Source organism: Lytechinus pictus, chromosome 12, assembly GCF_037042905.1.
Source record: "Lytechinus pictus isolate F3 Inbred chromosome 12, Lp3.0, whole genome shotgun sequence".
Taxonomy (NCBI): domain Eukaryota; kingdom Metazoa; phylum Echinodermata; class Echinoidea; order Temnopleuroida; family Toxopneustidae; genus Lytechinus; species Lytechinus pictus.
Window position 1 is genome coordinate 18822761 of NC_087256.1, and position 27785 is coordinate 18850545.

The following is a 27785-nucleotide window of genomic DNA, read 5'->3' on the forward strand; positions in this document are numbered from 1 at the left end:
ATTAGCAAAATAAAAACAAAATTCCATAAAATGTTAGATATTTTTCCCAAACAAGATCAAATTCAATATATTGTCCCACATATGCCTTTTTGTGTAAGTGATCATCAGAATTATCGGTTTTCAGCTAAGATTTCATGATTTCACAAAGATAAGTTTATTTCAATGCACCAGATCTAAATCTATCACTGTACATGTATGGTGGTATTAAAACTTGATTCTACACACTTTCTCATGAAATAATTGTTTACTGTAACTACTTTCCCTTACCTTTTAATAATCGATGACAAATTGATCAAATTTCTATCATTTTGATTCCTTCCATTAATCGTCACCATTTGCAGTCCATATCATTTTTGTTGTTGAAATATTATGTGTTCATGTCTGTCCTCTTGTCATTTCATATTTCTTCATAACAACACAGGGTAAGGTTGCACAAACAGCCTGCATGTCGACCTGCAAGCATTTAGCTTCATCCCTGATGCATTTCTTGCTAGATTCCAACACCAGATTTGTGTCAATGGGGGCCATTCAGCAGTTCAGCCTTGACGTTATACAATGTGAACGTGAGTCATTTCTCATTGACTTTCTTTTTTGTAAAATTCTTAGAACAGTCAAAGAGCATGGGTAAATGACAGATGTATCCCCCATTTAAAGGAGAAGTTCACCCTGACAAAAACTTTATTGTAAAAAAAAAAAAATGAAAATATTGGTGAAGGTTTGAGGAAAATCCAATAAAGATTAAGGTTATTAGATTTTTAAGTTTTTTATTTGTGATGTCATATACAAGCAGCTGCCCCGTATGTTATATCAATAAAAAATGCATTAATTTCAAAAAAAAAATTATGGTTCGTGATGAATAAAAAAAATCTTCTTTCTGGAGTGGGTGTGAAATGATTTGTCTGTTGATATACTGAAGGTACAATAAAAAAACATTTTCAATTGTTTGAAAAAAATGACATTTCATCGATTTTTTTAAATTTTCGATACATGGAAAGCTGCTGGCATATGATGTCACATAAAAAAAAACTGATTTTCCAATAACATGTTAAATCTTTGATGGACTTCCCCCAAACTTTCCCCAATATTTTTTTTTTCTGCTATTTTCTCAAACTTTTTGTGAATTTGAACTTCCCCTTTAAAAAGTGCAACAGTGCAGGAACTGCTTAAGGGTGACAAAACTCAATGTTCTATATATAAGTGGCAGATTGTTTAATATTTGCATTTACGCATAAATTCTTGATGCACAATAGACAGCATCATGTATATTTAAAATGCAATCTAGACATATCATGTTTGTTTTTAATACCATATGAGATATTTAGATTTTGAGTAATGAGTAGATTCGCATGTAAGAAAGGTTTTGTAGAAGTCTTCACTTCTCAATTGATTCTCATATTTCCTTCTTCCATTAGATAGTGCTTGCCCATTTTGAGTTGGGTCTCCATTTTATGAACTTTCTTCGAAGCCCACTCTATTCTCATTTTTCCCTCTTCCATTATCACAGAGTTTGCCAATTCCGAACCTGTTCCTGGCTTCCGTGATGGCGCTCTTCAGATGGTATTCTTGGAGCTCCGTCAGCTCTTAGACCTCTTCATGGCTTGGGATTGGTCATCTTACTTCGCCGACTATGGTCAGTCTACAGGAAAATACTGCAGGGTCAACGCTCAGACTGCCATCAACGTTTTAGAGAAGTAAGTCTTCAGCGCTTGGAGGGGGAGGGGTGTTTCACAAAAAGTTAAGTCTGACTTTGAGAGCCATACTTAAATCCAATGCTCACATTATTCAACACATAATCTCATTAGTGAATGTATGGGAGAGTGCATCTGACGATGGTAATCTGATTGATGCAATGACTTGTTATAAACCACATGCAACTTCATATTCGAGTACAATTTTCAGTCATACTGACACCTTTGTCAAACACCCCCAGGGTTGGTTGCTTATTTCTGACTCTTTTTTTTGTGCCAGGTGGTGTTAGATAATCTTAGAATTGGACCAACTGCAAGTAGACCAAGTGGGTTTAACCATGGTGACGTTAGACTATCTGAGAACTGGACCAACTTCTAGTAGACCAAGTGGGTTTATCTATGGTGATGTTAGACAATCTGAGAACTGGACCAACTTCTAGTAGACCAAGTGGGTTTAGCCATGGTGGTGTTAGACAATCTGAGAATTGGACCAACTGCAAGTAGACCAAGTGGGTTTAACCATGGTGACGTTAGACTATCTGAGAACTGGACCAACTTCTAGTAGACCAAGTGGGTTTAGCCATGGTGGTGTTAGACAATCTGAGAATTGGACCAACTGCTAGTAGACCAAGTGGGTTTAGCCATGGTGGTGTCAGACTATCTGAGAATTGGACTAGACAATCTGAGAATTAGACCAACTGCAAGTAGACCAAGAGGATATAAACACTTTGTTTTTACCTGTGTATTCAAAGTTACCCATGAATGTTTCTATTTCATGTCATTTCAATCTTTAGAATGAGAGATACTGACAAGAAGAAAAACCTCTTCAACACATTCAAGAAGAACGAGAGAGATCGCAAGAAGCTCATGGACACCGTCCTAAAGCAGCTGAAAGCTCTGGCGCCCTCTATCAACAATAAGTAGAAACAAGGTCAAGTCCTCCTGATGCATTCCTGCCATTGCTTGCAGTAATTTGGGATTCAGAATGAAAACGATGCTAAAATAATGTCCGCATTATGTATTGACTTCTTGATTCTGTTCTCATCCATGTGTGATATCGTATCGTCGAAAGGGGGTGTTGCAAAAAAATGATTGCAATTAATTGCAATTTCAATATCAAATTCCAAAGTGATAGATCAGTTTTAACTAAATTAATTTATACTTGTTGCAAGAAGCAGACAAGGGCCCGTCTGACAAATATTTGCGATTGATCTGATCAACCACAACTATGGACGTCAACATCTATAATGCAAATTTGTTCAAAATATTTTCTAGATACAATGTATATTCATACACTCATCGTTTTCCTGAAGATTCAGTGTGATTCTCTTTGTTTTCTAAGGAGATTGTGCAAATATCTTTGAAGAAAAAATTATGGTATGGATGGATTTCCATACAGTTGAGATTGATTGGATCAATCGCAACTCTTTGTAAGATGGGGCCCAGCAATTCCAATTGCTAATTTGAAATTTTCATTTAAAGACTCGTGGTTGATTTTTGGATTTGAAATTGACTTGCAATCGTTTGCAAGTTTTTGCAACTACCCATTACTATTTGATACCAGTATGGTGTGTTTTGATCCCATTCACAAAACATGGTCCCATTGCATATGAATTGCTTTTATGTCATCGTAGTGATGATGATAATAAATAAAACCTATAACAATAATGATAAAAATAAGCTTTGCTTATATAGCGCATATAAAAATTATAATATCAAGTCTGTATGCACTTAGTTTTAAAGAAGAAAAGAAATAATAGAGAAGAGAAATGCCTTTTTATCCAATGTTAACTTTTCTGAAATCCTTGTTCTTGAGTAAGCAATGTTGCCATGGTTATTACCATTGGACCATAAATAGTAACTTATATGTCATGGGGCACAAAGAAAACATTTTAGAACATGTTAGAAGGACTTTATCACTGATAAAATGTCACAGACAGACAAGGTAGGAATCTTGTTTGTGGCATTCTAGTATTAATTTTACCATGAAAAAGATGACCTAGTTAAATATTTTCTGGACTAAATGTTTTGGCGCAGTCACATTTCCCCTACGACGGCCATACGATGTGTTGAAAACATCCGGTTTAACATTTTTGTACCAGGTACATATAGTTGGTTTGTATAAAAATTAATAAAACTGCTGTTTTGGACTCGCCTTATGGCCAATGTAGGAGAAATTTGACTGAGGTATTAGTAAGCATGTCAGTTAAGGGGGTGTCCAGAATAGACATAGTATTTGCTACAAAGTGCAATTTAAATTCCGCCTTTTGAGAATGGTATGGTCAAAATCGTCTCATCGCAGATTTTTTAATGAAATCGCATACATGTACCAACAATGTGAGAAGGTCTCTAAGACATAAGTGTCACAGATAGATAAGATGTTCAATTTAATTTTGCTCCGGCGACAATTTGCTTCGCTGCAATTCCACACAGCATTGGAATGACCAACTTCAACCCTGAATTTAACACTATACCCTATCCTAAACCTAACCCTAACATAAAACCCTATTGCAACCCTAACCCCATATGTTAGACGAAATAAAGCTTGGAACAAATGTCATGTCACTGTATAAGATGCTCTGTTCAGGATCGATTGAATAAGCTCATCAAATAAATACATAGGGGGGAAAAGAAAGATTTTCTCCTACAAAATGTGAAAAATAGCCCTCTAAAGTTGCATAAACTTAAGATAGAGCGTTAAAACGATAAAACAAACATTAAACCAGAAGAGAGTGCATGTTTATTGTCATTGTGCAATGATCAATGCAATCAACTTTAAGCTTTGTCACTGTCTTGAATCATTATGACTCAAACATGTTTAACGGCAGATCTCATGCGACTTGTTGTCATGGTACATGTATGTCACAATTTCTGTGTATTTCACAATATCCTGGCTCCTTCCCATGAACCAGGACTTACTGGTCTATCAAAAGCTGACCCCAAAAAAAGTCATTTTGAGATAAGGGAGGTTTTGATATTTACCTACCAAGCAATGTGATGGGGTGTGATTTTGGATTTTAGGCTGTCGGATGTTGTATTGAATTTAAGTTTTATGGTTTCTTTTAATATAATCTGTAGGTGTCGCTGATATTTTGGAACAAAAAAATCTTGATTGCCATAGAATGTTATTCTGTTTTTCAACCATCAAACGTCCTATATTCAGTTAATGACAGAAATGTTTGATATTCATTGCAATAGGAATCTAAGCATCTGATTGGTCAAAGCAAAAGATGCAGTCATGGAAACTACCAAATCACAGGAAGTTTTTCAGCTTATACAATTTCATTCTTGTAAGACCAATATTACCCTCATCTTTGACTCTGAGAATATTTGATTGGGCAATATATTTTATTTTGTTTCATTTATGATTACTATCATGATAAAGGTAATTGCCTTGCCTTGATGACTGCCAGGCACTCCCCAATGAATTATGAAATACCAACTATAGTTATATTATTTAATATAGCATCTCTGTTGGGCTATTGCTCACATTGAAAGTACATATATGTACAGTTTACACAAAAGATATGATAAAAACCTGTCATGTAAATTTATACATAACAAATAGAAATATATTGATATATGAATACTCTGAAAAGTATATAATCTATTCTTTTTTTATAGCTGAATACTTGATGTATCGGTCTGCATTGTGTATGGTACAATTAATGCTGACAGTGTATATTTATTTTCTATGTAGGGTATGTCAAAGTGCCAATAGTTCTTTTGTTCATTTTATAAAGCACTGACCAAAAAGGGTCTTTATTACAGGTTTATTCATCAATTTCCAGTCATAAAAGCCGGAAATTATGCAACCACAATACATTCAACATTTTTCACACATTTATCTATTTAAGTTTTCTTTGCCATATATGCCAACTCACTATTCCTTTTGTCTTACCTTCTTTTTCAACCATGTTACTCTCTTTCAATTTATGACACTTATAAGAATCTACTTTCAATATTCCCTTCTCTCCCTCCCATATCTTTATTTCTCTATCTTTCCTTTTCTCTCTCATCCTCCATCCCTCCTTCCCCTACTTGTCTACACCACCTCTCTCTCTCACCCCTTTCTTTCTCTTTCTTTACCCCTCCCCTTCTCTAAATCCTTTCTTCCCTCTTCTCCCTCCCCCTCCCTTTTTGGATAAAGTAATAAACATAACAGAAGAATATGGCAAAGTTAAATTAATAGTAGAATGTTATTGATGTTTAATGAATTGTTAGACAAACATTACATCGCATACTATGAAATACCACACACGTGAAAATTATATTCATACGAGTACAGGGTGATCAACATAGTGATTGATTCAACATAAACAGATAATATTGCAATGGAAAGCAATAACAACCAAAATTACTTTTGAAATCAATTCCTGAAATTCTCTCTAAAGATGAAATTGTCACATGTTTCTCAAGAGAATGTTGGGAACAGTTGCACAAAACTTGTCTTTGATGGTAACTTTACCATCAATGGCAACTACCACAGGAGCAGCACTTGGCAGCCAATCAAACTTTCGCTTTCCATCAAAGAAAAGGTTTCATGCAACTGGGCCCTGGAAACTGCATATCCTGGAGCTTTCAGGGCCATTCCATTTTATGAACCCTGTGCCCTGAATCTTAAACACAAACGATCAATATTTCCAATCAATCGTAACTTGTTGTACATGGTTCAACATGACATTAAGTTACATTCAATCAAAGAGGCCGTTCTCATTACGTTTTCTAAAACTAGTTTACTGGAAACCGATTCAGGAAACTACTTTGGAAGATCGCTTTGCTAGCGTTCTCACTTGATCACACGAAAGTGGTTTTCAAAATCACTTCACGTAAAGCGCTCTTGTTGCTATGGAAACGCTCTCAGTGGGGTGACACGTTTCGCGCGAAATTCGAAACCGCAGCATAGGCATTCTACACCTGTCGTGTGGAGTAGCGCGCTCAAAATGTGCGAAGATCGCTTCCCGAAGAACGGTTGTGTCCTCACTTACGCTAAAACCACTTTAACGAGGCAAAGCGATCTTGAAAACTACATCGCGAGGTGGTTTTCCAAACTGGTTTGGAAGATCGCTTCCAAGACCGCTTTGACCGTTCTCACTACGCGTTAAACTAGTTTCCACTAAACTAGTTTCCAGTAAACTAGTTTTAGGTACGTAGTGAGAACAGCCTCAAAGAGTTGATTGCATCTTCTATCTGATGTTTTACATCTCTTGTTCAACCCAAGCAAAAGCTTGTATTTTTTCCTGTTTAACTAATAGTAGCTTTACATTTATATGCATGGAGATACTTAGTATCTCCATTGGTCATGTACACTTCACATTACCATGTATATACAACTTATACTATGCTTGCCAACTGAATATGATTTCTATTGTGTAAATAAAAACTTGAAGATGGAAACTTCACATTTTCTCTTGGATTCAATATTTTATTATGATAATGTGTTCAGTCGGATGATTTCTAAAGAGACAATTCCTTGACTTTTAGGGCCTGTTTCTATTCTAATGAACAGTACACTACTAACCTACAATAATAGGTAACAAAACATTGTATTTATCAGGGGTGTGAGAGTTCAGATTTTTTTCTGATTTCAGATTTTTTTTTTTCAGCTTAATTTCAGCTTATTTTTGGCCTTTGTACAAAAAGTATGGGAGCTCTTTCTATTTCAGACTTTTTCAACACTCTTCAGCTTTTTTCAGATCTTTTTATTTGTGACCACTCACACCCCTGATTTATGATCATCTTGATAAACTTTCCATTGATAAACATGTACAGTTGTGCTCAAAATTTAGTGAACCCCATGGTCCCACCACAATATGCACTCCTTCACACCGAGTGTTGCATGTAGACAACACCACTACAATGTTCGGCGAACCCAGAGATACAAACTTTTATCAATTGTAATATTTTATCAACTGACTTCACAATTAAATATCTAACACATGGCAGAACTTGAATACTTTAAATATGTTCATTTTCTGGTGGGGATCTCTAAGTTTAGACTGTATGTACAGGAAGCATTTTTCAGAACAGAATATGCAAATCATGTTATTTACACCTTCGAAGAAAAACAAATTCCAGACAGATATGTAATTAGCCTGAAATTATGCAATATCCTTTTACAGAAGATAAGTATAAATTCTGAATTATTCCTCATGCATTAGCACTCATAGATATTGAATTCAATTGAGTTATTTATTTTCCAATAAAAAACATGCAAAATCAAGAATATACAAACATTAAAAGTATAAAAGTGAGACATTATACAAATGACGTATCATACTTTAAAAATAAATGTAAAATGCTTCGTTTTATATACATGTTAGGAAAATCAGATGCCCATGAAAGCTGTATGCTTGTAGGGTTGGGTCACCCAGAAAATATATGAATCAGTAAATGATAGAATACATAATACAGTTATATAGAATACTATCAACGATAATGATATATTACATATTTATATGATACTTTATAACTAATAATTCCACCCACTATGCACGTATGTAGAGAATAGTTATGTACAGTATATTAACAAGCTTTAAGGAGTTGCATTTTTAACTGTTGTTTGAATGAAGATAATAATGACAAATTGTTTGTCTTAGATATTTATAGCTCAATAAATAGAGTAAAATTCACAGAGCAAAATGCTGAAAATTTTGATCAAAATCGGATAACAAATAAAGTTATTGAATTTTAAAGATTTGCATTATTCCGGTGAAACAGTTCTAGGCATGTCTTCAAAAATTTTGTACCAACAATTAAACAATTGGATTGACAACTCATAATGGAGACACACCATTTACACATTTATGAAAATATGAAACATTTTTTAATGATTTCCTGTTATAACATAAGAAAGAGGACAGTGGGGATGTGACAACATCAGCCCACCTAATAAATATTCATGAAGACATGCCTAAAACTGTTTCACCGGAATAATGCAAATCTTTAAAATTCTGTTATTTGTCATCCGATTTTGATCAAATTTTAAGCATATTGCTCTGTGAATTTTACTCTATATAGATATAAATATTTTCAGCCCGGAGTATCCGTTCAATGGCAATTTGAGCAAGAAAAGATGTATACACTACAGTGCGTATCAATAAAAAGTTTACACTTTGAAAAAGTCACAGCTCCGTTTTAAACAGATATCATCACGATGGCCTCAGTGTGTGGGGAAGGGGTGCAATAGTGCTCTACATGTACATGGTGTTTTGGGCAAGGAAATATAAAGTTAAAAAGGTAAAAGATATCAATCTTCCTAGCTAAAGTTCATGTGTTCTTCATAATATACACCTACTTTTATTCATATAACTATTTCCAAGTTCTGCGCAAATCATTTTTCACGAACTTTTCAAAAGTAAGTGGTGCTCACTCAAGCGGAAAGATTTTTCGACAGTTATATCGTCATTTGCTTAAAGAGATCTGTATTTATGTTTAAATATGGAAAAAACTCCAGGATTTTACAAATTTATAGTTTTACAGGATTATTTCTAAGTGTAAACTTTTTTTTTATACGCACTGTATTACAAGGTGAAGAGAAGAAAGATAGAAGAAGAGAAAGGAGGAAAAGGGCAAAACAAAAAAAATACTTGGAATGTTTACTAGATAGCGATTTAATCAATGCCTACATGTATATTATCACTTTCTTATCAAGTTTATAATTTCTATACAATTTCCTATGCACAGAATAAAACGTAATGTCAAAAGAAACATTTGAAGAAAAAAAATGAAAAATGGCATTTAAGTGCTCTCTGACCCCATTCTCAGTCTACTGTCATGTTTGGGATCGGTAATATATAAAGGGAAGCTTAAGTGAACATAAATGATGAACTCTGAAGAGAGTTATTTGCAGTTCAAAATCACAGGTTAGGCTATTTAATAATCAATAATCAGCTAGTTTACAATTCGAAGTACATGAAGATATCTATGAAGATTCAGATAAAACAGGAGACGATGAATAAAATAATTTCGAAGTATAAGGTTAAGATTCTGAAGTTAAAATAATATTGGATGGACGTTTAAGTCTTGAAGTCAGTCAGTCTATATGGATGAGTGTGGGTCTAGTTTTATCTCTCTAATAATAAAGAAGTCTTATTTATATCATTAGTTTTGGGGGTGTAACAATTTAAGGTGGGAGGGATCTAAACTTGCTCTGATTGGTCTACAGGTAACTGTCTATCAAACTTTCTCTGTTATAAGGGGTGTGGTGATGCTCTGTGCAAGTGACTGGGGCTGGAAGTGTGAGTCATACTTCTTAGAACTTTTGTTCCTTGAAGTTAGCTGACGTCACTTAGGGTTGGTCTTTTATGGTCGGGGTTTAGGAGTTAAATGGTATTGGGGGTTTGGGAATTCTTAGACGACATCGGGGGAGTTTGTTAACAAGTGAAGGTGAATGACTGAAAGGATAACAGGAAGTTAAAAACATACTACATAACACGTTTATTTGAAAGTGGTTCAGGAAAACAGTTTGGAAGATCCCTTTGCTGGCATTCCAATTTGATCATCAAAAAGTAGTTTTCAAAAGCACTTCACGTAAAGCGGTCATGCTGCTACGGAACGCTCTCAGTGGGGTGACATATTTTGCACAAAATTTGAAACTGCAACGCAGACATTCTACACACAGACTATGGAGTAGCGCGCTCAAAACGTGCGAAGATCGCTTCTTGAAAAACGTTTATGTCCCCATTAAGGCTTATGCCAGTTTAATGAGGCAAAGCAACCTTGATAACTACGTCGCGAGGTGGTTTTCCGAACTGGTCTGGAAGATCACTTCCAAGACTGCTTCAAGCATTCTTATTACACATTAAACTGCTTTCTACTAAACTAGTTTTTGGTATAAAACTAGTTTAGGACGGTAATGATAAGAGGGTCTCTCTCTCTCTAACAATATCTGCAGATTGGCTTGCAAAAGTTCTCTTCCCATTAACTTCCGCTTTGGTCCTCCCTCTTAATCATTACACAAATCTCATAATTTTATCTCTAAGACTCAATGCTACCTGCTTAGCAGCAACACTGACACCCAAACTGGTCTCCCTGATCTCCCCCTCAAAGATTATCTCCTTTTTTCTTCCGAGGGTGGTATACCTTGCAAATGTCAACTTTTGCTTGATTGTCCCCGCTGGAGCAGCTTCTTTGTTTTCCATTTTCAAAGCTGCGATGTACAGGTTTCCCAAAGTATCAGGAGAACAGTATACGTATTCCCAAGAATTATCTGACACTGATGTTTCAACATGGCCATCAGAATTGATAACCTTGACAATGGGTTCTGTATCTTCGTGTCCTGGTTGTACAATGACATACTTATCAGCAGGAAGAGCATATAGCTGCCGAGGCTTGACCTCAGCACATGAAATAGACTTACATGTAACCTCTTTAACTCCTAAGGTCAGAATGTCAATACGGCCATTGGTGCAATCGCCAACAAGCAGTTTGCCAGATGGTGCCACAGCAATGGAATGCCATTCATGACCAGGATGTTGCTGAATGTCAGAGAGGGGCTTGAAGTCTGGTCCATAGATCTGGATACTCTTTCCCAGAACAGCAACATTACCGGTAGGAAAAACAGCGATTCCCCTTATCCTTTCATTTCCAAGGGGCTTTCCAATATCAGCCCAAAAGGAGAGCTTTCCTTCGTAAGTGAAGATGGAAAGCGTGGTATAATAATGATCCTGCTCCTGAGGTGCAACAGGAGTTTCTGCAGATGTCCGGGGCTGAGAGACAAGGTACGATGCTCCCAAAACATGGCCACCATCACAATGAGGGGCTATGTAAGAGCTTTGAGCTGCAGTCAAAGGAATATGAGGCAACTGCTTCCACTCCTGCTTTACCTGACCAATATCATATGTAGTCTCTTCCGGGACTATCTTGATTCTTGATATTTGACTCTTTAGAGAGTCTAGGCCTACATGATTGAATCGGAGCACATCACTTGTCTGCTTTGTTTCCTGCATCGTGTTCTGAATGACAAGATCCTTTTCTGATAAGATTACTCTGCCGGATGGGCTATCAATGATACCTTGTGCTTCAGCGATGACTGCTATGGATGCATCTGTTTGGTCCAGAACAGGTTTCATGACCATCTGTACATCTTTAAGCATCTGTTGCTTATCTTCTTCAAGTGTTTGCAGTATTCCATCTTCCTGCTCCTTTAATAGCTGGAAAATCTTTTGAAATTTTGTTTGCAGGTCATCCCTAAAGCTTGCACATATTTCAGTGATTTTTGCTTTAAGTTCATCACCGCTAGCAATTGATTCGTGACACTGTTGGACCTGACCTTTGAGTTTATCCAAACCGATACTCATCTCAATCTTCATTTTTGCTAAAGCACTCTGGATCTCCGTGAAATCATGAATTTGATCACAATGTTCATCACAGCACACGTCACAAAGTGGGTCCTTGCTAGGTACACATAAGTGACAGGCAGGGATGTCTGAGTGTTCAGGCTTCGAACAATTGATCTTTAACTTACTTACCACAACATGCTGTAGAAATTTGCTGTGGTTTTTCATTAGCTTGTTGTGAATACAAATGCAATCATTACATATATATTTCTTGCAGTCAGGATGATCACAGTAATGTCTAGAAGGAAGTTTTTCACACAGATCGCAAACAACAGAAGCATGTACATACTGGACTGATTTACGTTTCGGGACGAACTCCATCTTTTTGGGGTACATGTAGATTTCAGCCCCCTACAATACTGCAATGTACAAAAAAGTAAGAAAATATGGGTTTTTGTTAGATTAAATTTAATTTCTTTCTTGCTTTTCAAAGGATGGTGACACAGAATTTGCTTCTGCTGCCATTTCTAGAATAGGGCTATGATAGGGATTTTAGTTTTTAAAATTTGATAATAGGTTTAAAAACACTGCAGGTTAAACTTTTTTATTTTTCCAGTCATCCGTTGTATGTTCAGAGGAATGTTATCTTGTCTAAAGTCATTCTTGCCTTTTCATAATTTTAAGAAACAAAGATTTTTTGACTGCCTGCCATTGCAGCAAAGTTTGAAGTGTCATTCTCTCTCACATCATTCTGCAAGCCATTAGCCTTTTGTTAGCTACATTATGTGCTATGCCAGGCAACCAGTGTTTCAATGACCCCATTCCCATAAGCTGTTTCAAAATTCAAGGTGGGGGCACATTCTCCAAAAATCTTATACCATGATATCATCAAATATTCTTTTCTTACAGAGTGTTTGAAAGTGTTTTGAAACTCACCGATAATCCCAAAATTAATTGCACTCGTCCCTGCCGTGTATGCCCATTGCTAGCAAATAGTGTTGGTGAACCGGGTTATCCTTGGACCTTGAATCTGACACCAGGGTTTCTTCTAAATGAAACAAAAAAAAAAGAGCAGAAAAATATAAATAAATAAATCTAAAAATCTATTTTGTGGAGCGCCTCTGGCAGTGTCACCTGCATCACGCGATTCAATATAGCAGCAGTGCTGACTTTGAAAACTACTATAAAATAATTATTCACAAAAAACACCATTCATATAATGATACAATACTACGTTCATTGACATTTGACCTTGATCATGTGACCTAAAACTTGTCAGTGATACTTGATTACCCTTATATCCACATTTTATAAACTATATCTATAAACTTTGAAAGTTATGACAGCAATCTAATAATCACCTCCAAAATCGCCACCGTTCATTGACCTTCAATGACCTTTGACTTTTGTCATGTGACCTGAAACTTGCATGAGATGTTCAGTGATACTTGATGACTCTTATATCCAAGTTTTATGAACTAGACCAATATACTTATTTAGTTACTTACTTACATGTAGTTATGGTGATTCAATACCCCCAATATGGCCAAAGTCCATCAACCTTTGACCTTGGTCATGTGACCTGAAACTCACACAAGATGTTCAGTGATACTTGGTTACTCTTATGTCTGCGTTTAATGAATCAGATCCACAAACTTTCAAAGTTATGATGGGTAATTCCACAGGGTGATGGACATGAGCTTAAAAATTCAAATTCAATATTTTCTTGAATTTTTTAATACTTTAAGTCCTTCATGCTTGATAGTTTCAGGAACAAGAAATAAAAAGTTTATTTTCATATGTATACTTTGGAAAAAAATGGTCAAAAGTTGTGTCTTCCATTCTGTACCAAAATACAAGAAAAATAGTGAAAAATGAAATATGCCTTATTACCATTTTGTTATTGCAACAACATACCACTTTATATATTTCTGAAGTTTAGAAGAGTCAAATTACCTAAAATACACAACAGCTTTTCAAGTAAATTTGTAGTACTCATTCAAAAATGAATATTGCAACTTGCTCAGGTGATGTAACGTGAGTAACCGAAAAAACTGACTTTGTTTTCTGAGAGAAAAATTCTTCACAGCTAATTGGTGGGATTTTAAATTCTCTTCCTTCAAACAATCTTTGACACAGTGATGACTAACAAAATCATTAAAAAGTACAATTTTTTATAAAAATGATGAAGAAAAACTGTAACGTGAGTAACTTTGTAACGTGAGTAACCATCATGTAATGTGAGTAACCATTAAAAAATATGCAGTTAGGTAACATTTTCTGTGGGATGTCAAGTTTTAAGTCTCATGGTGAGTTGTGAAGTTATTTTTGATAAATTAAAAGCAAAATGAGGGTACACCTCTTTGATGTGACTCTTTGTTCATCAAAATATCAGTGGTCATACAATCACACAAAAAATTGAATATTAGTAGAAGTATTCACAATGCGAGAGTGCATTAGTAAGACTTGGTTTCAATTAACCAAACTTTAAAGAGTGTTCAAACAACACATTGAATGTCCTTACCTGTAACCCTATCTAGGCTGGGGTATTTTGGGAGTTAATATGGCCCAAGGGGGGGGGGCCTCCTAGGCCCCCCTTGAGATCTCGGCCTTTGGCCGCCCGATCACGCCGAAAATTTGCACGCAGGTTGTCTTGGACATAATCTACAATACTATCAATAATTTATTTCATGCAAATTGGTATTAAGCAATTATGCTAATTTATGCATAATTAGTAAGCAAAATCATACTTTTCCCTCTTACTCCCTAAAAGCTCCAATTGTTCCAATTTTTTGTATAAAATCTCTTTTTGATGTTCCTAGCAATGAATTTTACACACATTATTGAATTTTTAATGACATTTGTGTTGTTAACCATACATGGACAAAATGTAATGTGAGTAACCGTATGTGAGTAACCATATTATCTGCACCCCAAGTAAAAACCATGTGTTCTTTATTTTTTAAATCATGTACAAAGTTTGTCTCCCTAATATACTTCTTTGAAATGGATATAATCAACTTTCATAAAAGCCTTGTATGAGGAGACTTTTCATTTTATGCATGTCCAAATCATGTAACATGAGTAACCGACACATTCCAAAGATTTGCCAGGAGCATAATAAAATTTCCCAAGTTTTGTTTTTATACAAAGGATAGTCAGACTGTGTACTTTGTTGTGATAAAGAGATGTTTAGTTCCTATCAACAATAATGGAGTTACAGCTCCAAGTATGAGTCAAGGTGTCTCCAAATGTAACGTAACCGTGGAATAGCCCTGATGATAATTCATCAGATACCCCCATTATGGCCAAAGTTCATTGACCTTTGACCTTGATGATGTGACCTGAAACTCGCAGAAAATGTTCAGTGATACTTGATTTCTCTTATGTCCAAGTTTCATGAATCAGATCGATAAACTTTCAAAGTTATGATGGTACATGTAATTCAACAGATACATGTACCCCCAATTTGGCCAGTTCATTGACCCTAAATCATGTGATTTGAAACTCATGCAGGATGTTCAGTAATACTTGATTAACCTCATGGCCAAGTTTCTTGAACTAGGTCCATATACTTTCTAAGTTATGCTGTCATTTCAAAAACTTAACCTTCGTTAAGATTTGGTGTTGATGCCGCCGTCGCCGTCGGAAAAGCAGCGCCTATATCGTCTCACTCTGCTATGCATGTGAGACAAAAATGAGTTCAAACTGAATCCAATGAAATTACCACCAAAGTATTTGTAGGCCCTATACAATAAAAAATATGTGCCAAATAGCTCTGGAAGAAAATGTGTAATTGCTGGGAAATTAGCAAAATAAGCGTGGAATTCCATCAAATGTCGGTTATTTTTCGAAGCAATATCAATACACTGTTCCACAAGATCTGCTTTTTAGTGATCTTCAGAATTATCGATTTTGAGCCAATTAATTTTTGAGCTAAGATTTCATGATTTTACAAACATAAGTTTACATTAATGTACCAGATCTGAATGTATTGACAATTGACATTGATTTAAAAGACTTTCTCATGAAATAATTGTTTGCTGCTACTGTCTTTTACCTTTAATATCAAAATCTTACAGTTGTAGATTGAATTATCATGTAAGACGAAAATTCGAGGATGATTCATATTATTTGTTCATATTATAAAAAAAAGACAATCCTATCATCATAATTAAATGATTAGGGTACGTTCAGCATAAATACCAGGACAAGCCCCCAAATTCTTGAAATTTCAACCAATCTTTCCAATATAGTTAGGCAATAAAAGAGCTTTATAAAGTAAACATGAAACATGAAAGTAATGAAATAGATGATGCTGAGGAGCAATTTCCAACAGTTTATGAATGAACAATATTCTGGTATTAATAGAATTTCAAGATAGGTATCTGTCTAGATCCATTTGAAGCTGTGGATCCAGGAAATTTTAAATGGGGTTCATTTTGTCAATTTGACAAGCAAAAAAAAAAGGTCATCAGGCACTCACAAATGAAGGGCATTTGCTCTCAAGAAAAATTTGACAAACTAGGTCATTACCTAACAAGGTTGTTTGCAGACCACAATTCTCGCCTAATTTGCGATCAATAAAATATGCAATATGATGTTTTGACCCCTAGATGACCTTTGACCATATCATTTTCATGAACACGAAAGGCCTACCCAAGAATATTTTTTACCAACTATAAAGTCAACTGATGCAAACATTAAAAACAAATGAGAACAAGTTGAACTTAGGGTTGAAAAAAAGGACGGACATGACCACATATCACTTGACCTTTTGACCCCTAAGGAAAAGAAAAGTAAAGAAATGAGAGCAAGTTGGAAAAAATGACCTTTTGACCCCTAGATGACCTTTGACCCCATCATCCTCAACAACACACAGACTATCAGACCAACCGGGGAAGTGGGAGTTCCCTGGACCATCAAACCAACAGGAAAAGTGATTACATCTCGATGTGCCCCCCCCCCTTTAAAAGCTCATAGTCCATATTTTTAATGTAAATATGCGGTTTATACACAAATGTGCCCCCCCCCCTTTGAAAGTCACAGCCAAAATCGTTCATGGGAATGCGTCATTCATACACAAGTGAGGGACTTTTTTTTTGCTTGTCAATATTTTACATTGGATGAAATGACTGTCATTTTTTAGTGAAAAGCTTTTTTTGCCCACCCCCTTGGAAAATCCTGGATTTGCCCCTGACTGGCAGAACTAAAATAATTTAATTTGAATTAATTCAAAACCTTATTCTAACATGATTCACATAGAACTGCAGTGAAAGTCTGCAAGTGCAACATATACATCTGCACACGTCACATAAAGAATAAATTTGAATCTAATGTTATAACGTTTTAGCAGCCGAATGATCACATCAATGAGATGATGATAGCGGCGAGGGTCATTTCAGCTTAGTTTAGTAATTTTTGTTTATTCAAAATTTCCTTTAAAAAAGAGATGCATTGACTAATGTACAAAACAACAATATAATGTAAAGATACATTGCCAAAATATGCAACATATACGGTTTGGAAGATATTCAAAATGCAAATGCAATAAAAAGGAGAAGGGATGTGGAGGGTCTTCATAAAGCAAGCTTGGATAATAACTGGTAGATTACAAAGACACCCGACACAATACAATAGCAATCACTTGACACAAACATTCTAGCCACTTGTTCACTGCTACCACCCTGCCTGTGGGGATTCTAAATGAAATCTATGCAGTATACACCACACATTTAAAAATTCATTAAAATGCCACTTTTGTAACCAAAAATACTAATTTCCATACAGTTGCAATCTATTTTTCATTAGTACATGGGGATCATTTTTGTATTCACCGCAGCGCTCAAAAACTTGAATTTTGGGCATATTTTTGTGTAGGCCATCTATTGGTGGGACTAAAGTATAATTTCCAGAAAATCGATTTTTCAGTTTCTCTTTTCAATTTAGAAAAAAATGATTTAAAGACTTTGATTTACTTAAAGATCCAGACCGGACCCGAAAATGAAATTGATAAATTATATACCAATCGAAAGCTTATAAGCTACTAAATACAGCAAGGTATGCTTCATGCATTTTCACCGCTTCCCAGCTGAGTATTTTGCTTAAGAATATTCCAATTATCGGGCTTCGAACCCCGCTTAGAAAATAGGCTTTATTGTGCTTTTCACCTGCCTCGAGACCGTGACGTCACGTTGTGTAAGAAGCGTCGTGATTCCATAGGTTTGTACACAGAAAAACTGGGTGATTTGTTTGCTTTCCAGATAACGCATTTCATTCTCTTCACTTCTATCACAGAGGGATATCACATATATTTTTACCCAAAAGCTTGAATGTATGAAATCTGCAGTTTTGAACTAGTTTTTGCCATATTTTATTTCCTGCTTATTTGGCGCAGATTTCAATTCTATCTGCATTTAGATTATGTATAACAACTTTTCCTGACATAGCAAATTAGGCCCAATAAGAGCCAAACAAAGAAATCACAAAAAAGTAATGAATAGTTGTAGGTTTACAACAATTTGAACAGTGAATAATTTTGAGTGCCATTTTTATCTGAAAACAAAAAAAAAATGGATTCATAACATGGAAATGGAAAAAAATACCCAATGCTTTTGTACACAAACCTATGAAATCACAACCCTCGTGACACAACGTGACGTCATCATTTCCAGGTGACGTGGGGGTGCTCAATCGAAGCGTACTTTGGAGGAGCAGTTTCTTTGATTTTGATTTAATATTTTTAACTATTGGAAGGAGATATATGTAATATTTTTGGTATATTTGTATTGTATAAATCATTACCTTTATTTTGATATATGATTGTTTTTACACCGGTCAGGGTCTTTACTTAAGAACATATGATATGTGATGAATAGCTGTAATGGAATCTGACGGTGTAAATAATAATAATGGTCAATTTTTGTATAGCGCATAACACAGAACAAATAGATATGCACTTGAGAAAACAAAGGAGAGGAAGAGGTATCACAGGCCTAACTCATTCCCCATAGACTCGTGTGTTAAATTGGCACTTTAAAAAACTTCATAAAAAATAAGGATGAAATTCGGGGGTCGAATGTTTACTACCAGTGGATAGGATATATATCTGGCAATCCATATCTGACCAGAAAAGGGTCCCTTGACCGGCTCATTTTAAAAATAAATCGGCATTTATGAAGACATCGTCGGGGGGATCAGATTCATCACCTCAAACAGGAAAATAGCCCTAATCCTTCCGCCAGTCAAAATATAGTCCAAAATTTGTTATATTTCTTCCCAATTTGGGAAAAGGAAGTTCAGTAATTACCAAAAATAGAATCAGTGTTAGATGGACAATCATATGCATACACTTTGTCAATCAGCCATATTAAAATAAAAAAAATAACAATGGGTTGGCTCGAATGAATATCTCTACTCTAGCTTTCCCAATGTTAATAGGCCCGTGCAGCTAGCCAAGAGAAGTGTTGATGAGTTCATTTTGTTGAGGCTAGGTACAATTTAAATAAGTATTAAGACAGGCGCGTAGCCAGGGGGGGCGGTGGGGGCGGTCGCCCCCCAAAAAACGTCCCCAAAAAGAAAAAAAAGAAGAGAAAAAAAGAGAGGAGAAAAGGAAAAGCGAAGGGAGGAAAGGGAAGAAAGGTAGCTTTGTGGGGTTTTCTTTTTATTCTCTATTTTTTTCTCAAAAGAAAAGCTCCTTCACTCTTGCTCTAAGAGTCTAAATTCATATATATGAATTTTGGTTCAGCGCTGCGCGCAGTTAAATTACAATATTGCAGTTCTCCTTTGTCTCCCTAACCCTTTCTCTATCCCTGTTTTTCGACCTCAGCTATGTGTGTTTCTTGCCAGTTAAAGTTTAATGTATACATTAGGGCATGGAATAAGTTTAGGCCGAAGTATATGAAGTTATTTTTTTTCAAATTGATCGCGCAACTTCTGGTTGGGTCGACTCCGGGCGGGTAAAATCTTTATATCATTTTCTGCCGTCACCTCCATATAGGCAACTTCTCCCGCTTTTCAGCTCATTGCTAAACAACCATAATTTGGGGGCAAACAGGTTCCTAATTTCAAAAGAGGAAGGTATAAAATTCATGTCGTATTAAATAAAAAAAAAGTACAATATTTTTTAAATCATATTCTATTAAAATTTCCCTGCACATTCATCTCCTGTCCTGTTTTGCGCCCTCAGTTAGAAATTTCGGACACTTAAGTTTCTTTATCATTCAAAATTAAGCGCTTCAGGATAAATTAAAGAAATTATACATCATCCTTTTTTATATAATTTCAATAAATCACAGAAGTTTCAAATTTTTGCGCACTATTTTCCTTGTAGTGAAGTTCAATAATTTTAGAAAATCAATTGAATTAGAGCCGATGGGGTAGAGATATCTGCATTTGATGAAACGTCCGCCATTTGAAATTTCAGAGTTTCATTGCTCTGCACACGGGGAGAATTTTTCTTCCTCCCGGCATATACCCTTCTTGTTTTGGGAGTTAAAATATGCACTGCCGCTAAATTGTTTGTAATCAAATCTGATCTTTTCAAGGGAAGCATTTAGTCTAACTTAGGGAATACCCTTATCTCGGGACCCTTTTCTTTAGAAAAAAAAACGCTTTAGCTTTCGCGCTTCGCGTGGGGTAAATATTATTTTAATTTCCTCCATTTTACCCCATTTTGTGCGTTCACAATCACTTTTAAAAACAAGGTTCAAAATCAAAATATAGTCAACTGAATTGGAGCTGATATAGGTACTAGAGACAAGAGAGACGGCTCCTTTTTATTTTAATTTAAGAAACACTGAAAGCTTCGCGCAGGAGGGGGAAACTGCCCCTCCCTGCACCCACCCCCCAGGGAGCGCGCTTCGCGCACTCTGTAAGTGTTGGCATGCTTTGCGTGCATTTACCGCCCCCTCCAAAATGAAATCCTGGCTACGTGGTTGTATTAAGAGCCGTTTTGAATTTGTAAACAAATTCAAGCATTATTTGTCCCCTAATTAAGAGAAAATAAGCCAAACATTGCCAACCTGATTTCCCCACACAGGGAATAGCAGCAGAGAACAAGGATATCATAACAATTAAGGTAATATCATAATCTTGTTCACATTAATTGAATGAGTGATTCTAGCAAGGGCCATGGCCAAGCCCTCTCACACGTATTGCGCGGTTAGTATGCTACTACTAGTCTAGTATAAGCCACGCCAAGCCCAAGGCCCAAAAAGGCAAAGCAAAGCAAAGGCCAAACTGAGATGAAGCCAAGAGTAACTTGATCGAGGCTGAGACCATGGACCTATTACCGAGACTGAGCGCGCGAGAGAGTGAGCTAACTTTACTTAATATTAAAAAAGTTGCCAGCGAAGAAAAGTTATCATGAATAATAGTGGGCCCAAATAGTTACCATTTATAACAGGCAGACAGTTGAGACTAGGCACTGGTGCTTCGGAAAAGTTTCAGTTTCTGTTCTGGTATGCCACTAGACAGGAATAACCGTCGTTTCTGGGGATTTATTCAACAATTTCTGACATTTTACTATAATCCCCATTCACATGTATTGGTGAGTGAGCCCACGCAGTTCAGCGGAACAACCAAAATACAGAGACTGAAGCTTTTGGTCTAGTATATGCCACCTGACGTTGACGTGCGTGCGTAGTGCATTGTCATTCAGCAGAATCATGACGTCATTGAACCTGGGGAATCCCCTATAAAATGAATATTGCGCATGCGTCAAGTCCTCCGCACCACTACTTTCCTACTGGTTCCCGGTAGTCCATAGACAAGGGGTCGAACCTTGTTTTTTTAGATATACAATGTTTTTTGATGGTTTCTTGTCAATTCGAGGGTGCTGATTCCGAATCTGAATGATGCCACTCTTGTAACCTTGAGCATTTTCCGCAAATTGGCAAAATCCAATATGGCCGCCAAAATATGCAAATTACCCATGAAAATCATAAAATTGCCAACACATTAGCTATAAAATGCATGTAGTTGTTGTGCAGAAGTGAAATACCGATTGGAAAAGCGATATTTGACAAAATATTTATTCTATTGATATTCAAAATGGCCGCCATAACCCCTGTATACTTTATTATGTAGAATATGAATGGGGAAAATATTTTTTCAAACAAGAGCACTATTATTGCATGTGATTGTTTCCTGCGAGTGGACTACTGTCTGAAAACATGACTATTAACAAAACTATGTCATTTGTATACTATCTAATGTGATAAATGCTGTATTATGATATTCAAAATGGCTGTCATAGACCCCTTATACTGTGTACAATATATAAAAGGGGACAAATAATTTTCACAACCTTTGAATTTGTTTGACTTTAAAATGCCAATAACTGCGAAATATTGGTGTAACACTGTCTGACAACAAGGATTTCTAACGAAACATATCATTTCCCTTGCAATTTCGGTAATTATGCTGCATGTTGACATTCAAAATGGCTGCCATAGGCCCTATCTGTATTATGAACAAAGCGAATGAAGAAACTAATTTTCACAAGAGTAAAAACAATAAAATGAATGTAATTGTAATCTATACGAGTGAAATATTGTCTAAACACATGATTTCTGGCGAAACATATCATTTCATTTTTCATGCATGAGATAGATGCTGTATTGTAAAATTCAAAATGGCCCCTATGGGCCCTTACAGTATTATCTACAATGTAAATGGGGACAACTACTTTTGAAAGAATTAGGATTTGCCTGACTATGAAATCCATATAATTCTGTTGTATAAGGAAAATATTGTTTGAAAACGTGATTTTTTTAATGAAATATAACATTTCCTCTCCCATAGGTGATAAATACTGTATTTTGACTTTCAAAACGGCCGCACAAGCCCCTACAAATTCTGTAACATGCGTATAGGGAAACTAATCATCACCAGAATGAGAACCAAAAACGCACGTAACTATGTGATGTATAGGTAAAATTTGGTCTTGAACATGATTTCTGACTAAATACATCACATAATGGTTGAGAAGGTAATAAAGGCCTTACTTTGTAATTCAAAATTGCTGCCATAGCCCAAAGTAGTATGTACATTGTACCTGGGGACAGATAATTTTGACAAAATTTTTACTATGAAAATGGCTTAATTTTGATGTAAGTTTTAAGTATTGTCTAAACCCAATGATTTCTAACGAAATATTTCATAGCTTGTGTCATAAAGGTGATGAATGCAGCCTTTTAAAAATGAAAAATGGCCGCCATAGTCCCTTATCTTAATATGTAAAATTTGAATGGGGAAAGATAATTTCCACAAAGAAACATATTGCAGCCATTTTGAAATTTAAATATAGCATTTATCACCTAAATAACATAAGAAATGATCTATTTGGTTACAAAATCATATTTTCAGACGATATTTCACTCATACATGCAACACCATTTAGTCAAGCAAAGCCAAATTCTGTTAAAATTATATGTTCCCATTCACAAAGTACATAATAGGCCTACCGTTAGGGCCTGTAGCGGCCATTTTGACTTTCAAAATACATTATTTATCACCTACCTGGCAGAATGAATGATATATCTTGTTAGGAATTATGTTTTCAGACAATATTTTACTCTTAAATCACAATTATATGCATGTTATGGTGCTGACTCATGTGAAAATTGGTTTCCCAGATCGATTGTACATAATACAGTCAATGTCTTTTGGCGGCCATTTTGAAAGTCAAAATACAATATTTAACACAAATATGAAACCCGAATAATATATTTCGTTGCAAATTATATTTGAAGACAGTATTCCACTAATTTACCACAAAAAAATACGTTTTAGTGCTCACCTTGTGATTTTTGTTCTCTCTCACATCGTAGATCATAATTTTAGGGCCTTTGGCGGTCATATTAAATATCAAAATACAGGGTTTATCACATACATGGCATGTTACATAATAAATTTCGTTAACAATAATGTTTTTAGTCAGTATTCCACTCGTTTATCTCAACAAAATGCATTTTAGTGCTCACTCTTGTGATTTTTTTGTGTCACCATTCACATTGTACATAATAGTGTTAGGGCTTTTGAAGGCCATTTTGAATATCAAAATACAGGATTTATCACATAACTGACATAACAAATGATATATATGTTTAGCAATCATGTTTACAGACATTGCTTCACTCATAGATCATAATTACTTGCATTTCAGTGCTCAATTTTGTAAAAATTAATTTTCCCCATTCATATTGTACAGGGGTCTATGATGGCGGCCATTTTGATATCAAGAAAATAAATATTTTGACAAAAATCATTTTTTCAGATATTATTTCACTCCGGCAGCACAATTGCATGTACTTTAAAGCCAATGTGTGGACAATTTTATGATTTTCATGGGTAATTTGAATATTTTGGCGGCCATATTGGATTTTGTCAATTTGCAGAAAATGCTCAAGGTTACACGAGTGGCATCATTCAGATTCGGAATCAGCACCCTCGAATTGACAAGAAACCATAAAAAAACATTGTATATATAAAAAAACAAGGTTCGACCCCTTCTATCCTGGACTACGGGGGCTGTTTCATTATTCGTCCGACAAGTTGTAAAATCTGACAAATTTTCATAATTTTTATTGGCTGAGTTACTATGGTAACTGTCGGATAAAATGGGACTAGTCAGATGAAACGTCCGACAAGTCCTTTCATAAAACGCTCCCCCGATTTTGGAATAAACCCCTGTATAAATCGCATTTCTGTAAATTAAAATTACTACTTTTTTATTATTTTAATGAAATGACAATTAATTGTGGATGATTGCAAGCCTACAGTTTATAGTAAAGCCCAAATTGGTTATAAATCATAGCTAATATCCAATATCTATGTATTTTCCGAAATGACCATTCTAATCTGAAATACTAGTAACTGGATGAATTCAGTATTTTTGATTAGTTTTAAGTTTGAGATTTCAATATTGTAACCCTTTCTGCACTAATTACAGATAAGGTAAATATTTTTTTCAACACCAACCAACTTTGTTAATGATAAAAAACACATCTTGAGCATTTTTCCCACGAAGGCCTCTGATTTTTATTATTGCTCGTCAATATTCCTCAAGCCAGCACCCCTCTTAACAAAAAAATCGTTTCCAGGGTTTAGTACTTGCCTGCAGGATCAAAATTTATTTGGGGGTCGACATGACATTTTGTATAGGCCTATATGTTTGCCCCCCCCCCCGCCAAAAAAATGTGTCACGATTACCCATATTTTTTTTCATAAAGAGGGAATGCCCTTCATTTTGGACCCATGGGACCGATTACCCTTTTTTTTAGAGAGGGGGGCTGTCAGAATTTTATGGAGAGGAAATGTCCTTCATTTTATACCGATTACCTTTTTTCTGCTTGTCAAAATTAACGTCCGACTTTGGATGTGCTTCTGTATTGTGTCAAAATATCTCCAAAAAAATAAATGATTGTAACATACAAGTCACAAATTTTACTCTCTCGCATTGCTTGTTCGAAAGTTTTATGGAATTTGCCCCACATGCCATGTCTCGCATTTAATTTCAATATTCATTTTATTGTCCAATTAATTTCAATTCATTTCAATTTAATTTTATTGTCTACATGGAAATTCGTTTTCCATGTGGACACAATAAACATCATCATTACCAATAGTAGTTTTATTTTTCAGAATCTCCTGATTTGCTAAATGAGGCTCTGACAGCACATCATCTTGTACTAAATAAATAGATTAGAAAGGCAAATGCTGAATAAAATAGCTGGCGGCGAAAAGAGAGAGAGAAGAGAAAATAAAGAACAAGAAAAATGAATAAAAGGGAAGTTATTGGGTAAAGAAAAGACGATATAGAAAAAAATAAAGAAGGGTGAATAGTTAAGAAAATGAGAGGGGATGGGGTTAAATACAATAAACCTTTCAGTTCGCTATATCTAAATGAACATTCCGCTTTCCCTCGCATAATTATCATGTTTGAGAGGGTTACATATAAATAAAATAAAATGTTTACAAGTCAATTTACAAAATATATTTCTGCTGTCGCGCCTCAGTTTTTCAATATTTTTAACGAGAAACCCATCCTCTTTATGTTTACAAAAAGTCCTTACAATGTCACTCTTTCAAATAGGAAGGGCCTTTGAAATAAAAAAGGCTCCCGCTTCGCGCTCGCATTAAGCTCACTTGGTTTATGAGATGCTATCATTATTTACCTGCATATCACACAGTACTTGAACATTTCCTTTTGCGGTCAATAGTGCTTGGTACTCCCGTTATTTTGTCTTGAGAGATATGCATCCTGTTATAAAATGTAAAGCGTTTCAAAAAAATTCCGTTCTCATGTATAAATTTGAAGAAAAAAAGCTCTGGGCCCCGTCTTATAAAGAGTTACGATTGATCCAATCAATCGTAGCTCTATGGAAATCCATCAGTGTCACAATTTTTTCTACAGGAAATTTGCAAAATGTCCTTTTTAAACAAAGGGGAACATACCAAATTTTCAAGAAATCAATGAATTTATGGATATACATTCATATCTAGAAAATCTTTAGAACAAACATGCATTTTATGTGTTGACTTTGCTGGCTTTCCATAGATCCGATCAATCGCAACTCTTTGTAAGACGGGCCCCAGGTTGTACATTTCCCTACACTTACATTTCTTGGTTACTGCAGGGAAGTGGGAACCTCCCACTTTCCTGGCTACTGAAATGTATCCTCTTCATTTGTTCCTGCCAACAGTCCTTAAAATATCCCCTTTTGGGGGTCAGTATATTTGAACATTTTATTCTCACTTTACGCTCTCGCATAGATTGATTCAAAACATATCCTGTTATTTATTACAAACATGCTTAGAGTTTTAAAAGGAAAAACTACTACATTACTTAATTTCGATGTCATAACTGGGTCCAGTTTTATAAAGAACAGTAATTGTTATGACAAATGCATAATTTCTTAAAGTTTACTAACAGCCAATTAAATCAAATGATTTCTGTAGTTTTTAACTGCTATGATAAAATTTACATTATAAAAAGGTTAGTGAAAAGGGCTCCTGATTATGCAGAGGTATAGAAAATTTCATCACACAGCAGACTTTGGCAAAAGTACACTCAGAATAATCTCCCAATCATTAAGTTTGTCTAAATGAAATGATCAACTGTTGGTTAAAACAAAATGCAAAATACATTTTAAGCAGAAAGGAAAAACTATGGGAAAAGAGTAAAATGATGAAATCATATTTCCTTATATTGACATCCACACCTCGGGAAATTTATATAACTGCTAAAACATTCTGGAAAGTATCATCACTTAAATGCAAAAGATATGGGAATAACAAACTTGACATCATGATGGCCAGTTTTTCTATGGTAACATTGCTATAATTAGAGTAAAACAGAATGACATTTGACCATTTGTCAAAAAATTGCCATGACATATTGGTCATTTGAATCATCTGGGTTTTTTTCTTCAAAAAAAAAAGTTTCTGAGGTGAGGAAAAGGCGCTCTTCTAAAGGTTTCAGTTTTCAAAGACAGTATCAAAACCTTTAAAAATGGCCTCGAATGTCTAATCATAATTTTTAAGATTATCCATCTCACCAAGGGTTGCATGAAACAGAGATATTAGGGAATTTTCGCTTCCATTATGCATGACAGATACAAGAACATAGAAAATGTATTGTCAAATGCCCTTCATGACAAAACACAGCCATGAAGTCTTTGTCGCAAATCGGTGAACCTAAACAGCACTTTCGTCCTGGACTCGAGACAAACGACATATTTCACACAAATTTTCGTCAGCTCTGAAACATCACCATCATCCTCGTATCATCATCGTCATCATCATCAACCAT

At 35.4% G+C, this 27785-nt stretch overlaps 2 protein-coding genes across 23 annotated transcripts in view; one reads left to right on the top strand and one right to left on the bottom strand.

Moving 5' to 3' along the window:
• LOC129272515 (exocyst complex component 6B-like) overlaps positions 1-6205 on the top strand; it is a 48399-nt gene extending 42194 nt beyond the window's left edge. For 14 of the 22 annotated variants that reach the window (XM_064107515.1, XM_064107511.1, XM_064107510.1 and 11 more), the window contains 3 exons: positions 422-563; positions 1505-1691; positions 2483-6205. In XM_064107515.1, coding sequence (XP_063963585.1) covers positions 422-563; positions 1505-1691; positions 2483-2612 — 459 coding nt within the window. In that variant the 3' untranslated portion in view covers positions 2613-6205. The remainder of the gene's footprint in view (positions 1-421; positions 564-1504; positions 1692-2482) is intronic. The other 8 variants (XR_010295263.1, XR_010295262.1, XR_010295261.1 and 5 more) reach the window with 1 other exon arrangement.
• Positions 6206-8907: 2702 nt separating this feature from the next.
• LOC129273644 (uncharacterized) lies at positions 8908-21612 on the bottom strand. The gene is made up of 3 exons (XM_054910711.2): positions 21363-21612; positions 12905-13016; positions 8908-12387 (listed from the first exon to the last, which is right to left on the bottom strand). Exon 3 carries the CDS (start codon positions 12362-12364, stop codon positions 10643-10645), a length of 1722 nt encoding a protein of 573 aa, XP_054766686.2. The 5' UTR covers positions 12365-12387; positions 12905-13016; positions 21363-21612; the 3' UTR covers positions 8908-10642.
• Between the last annotated feature and the right edge of the window lie 6173 nt (positions 21613-27785).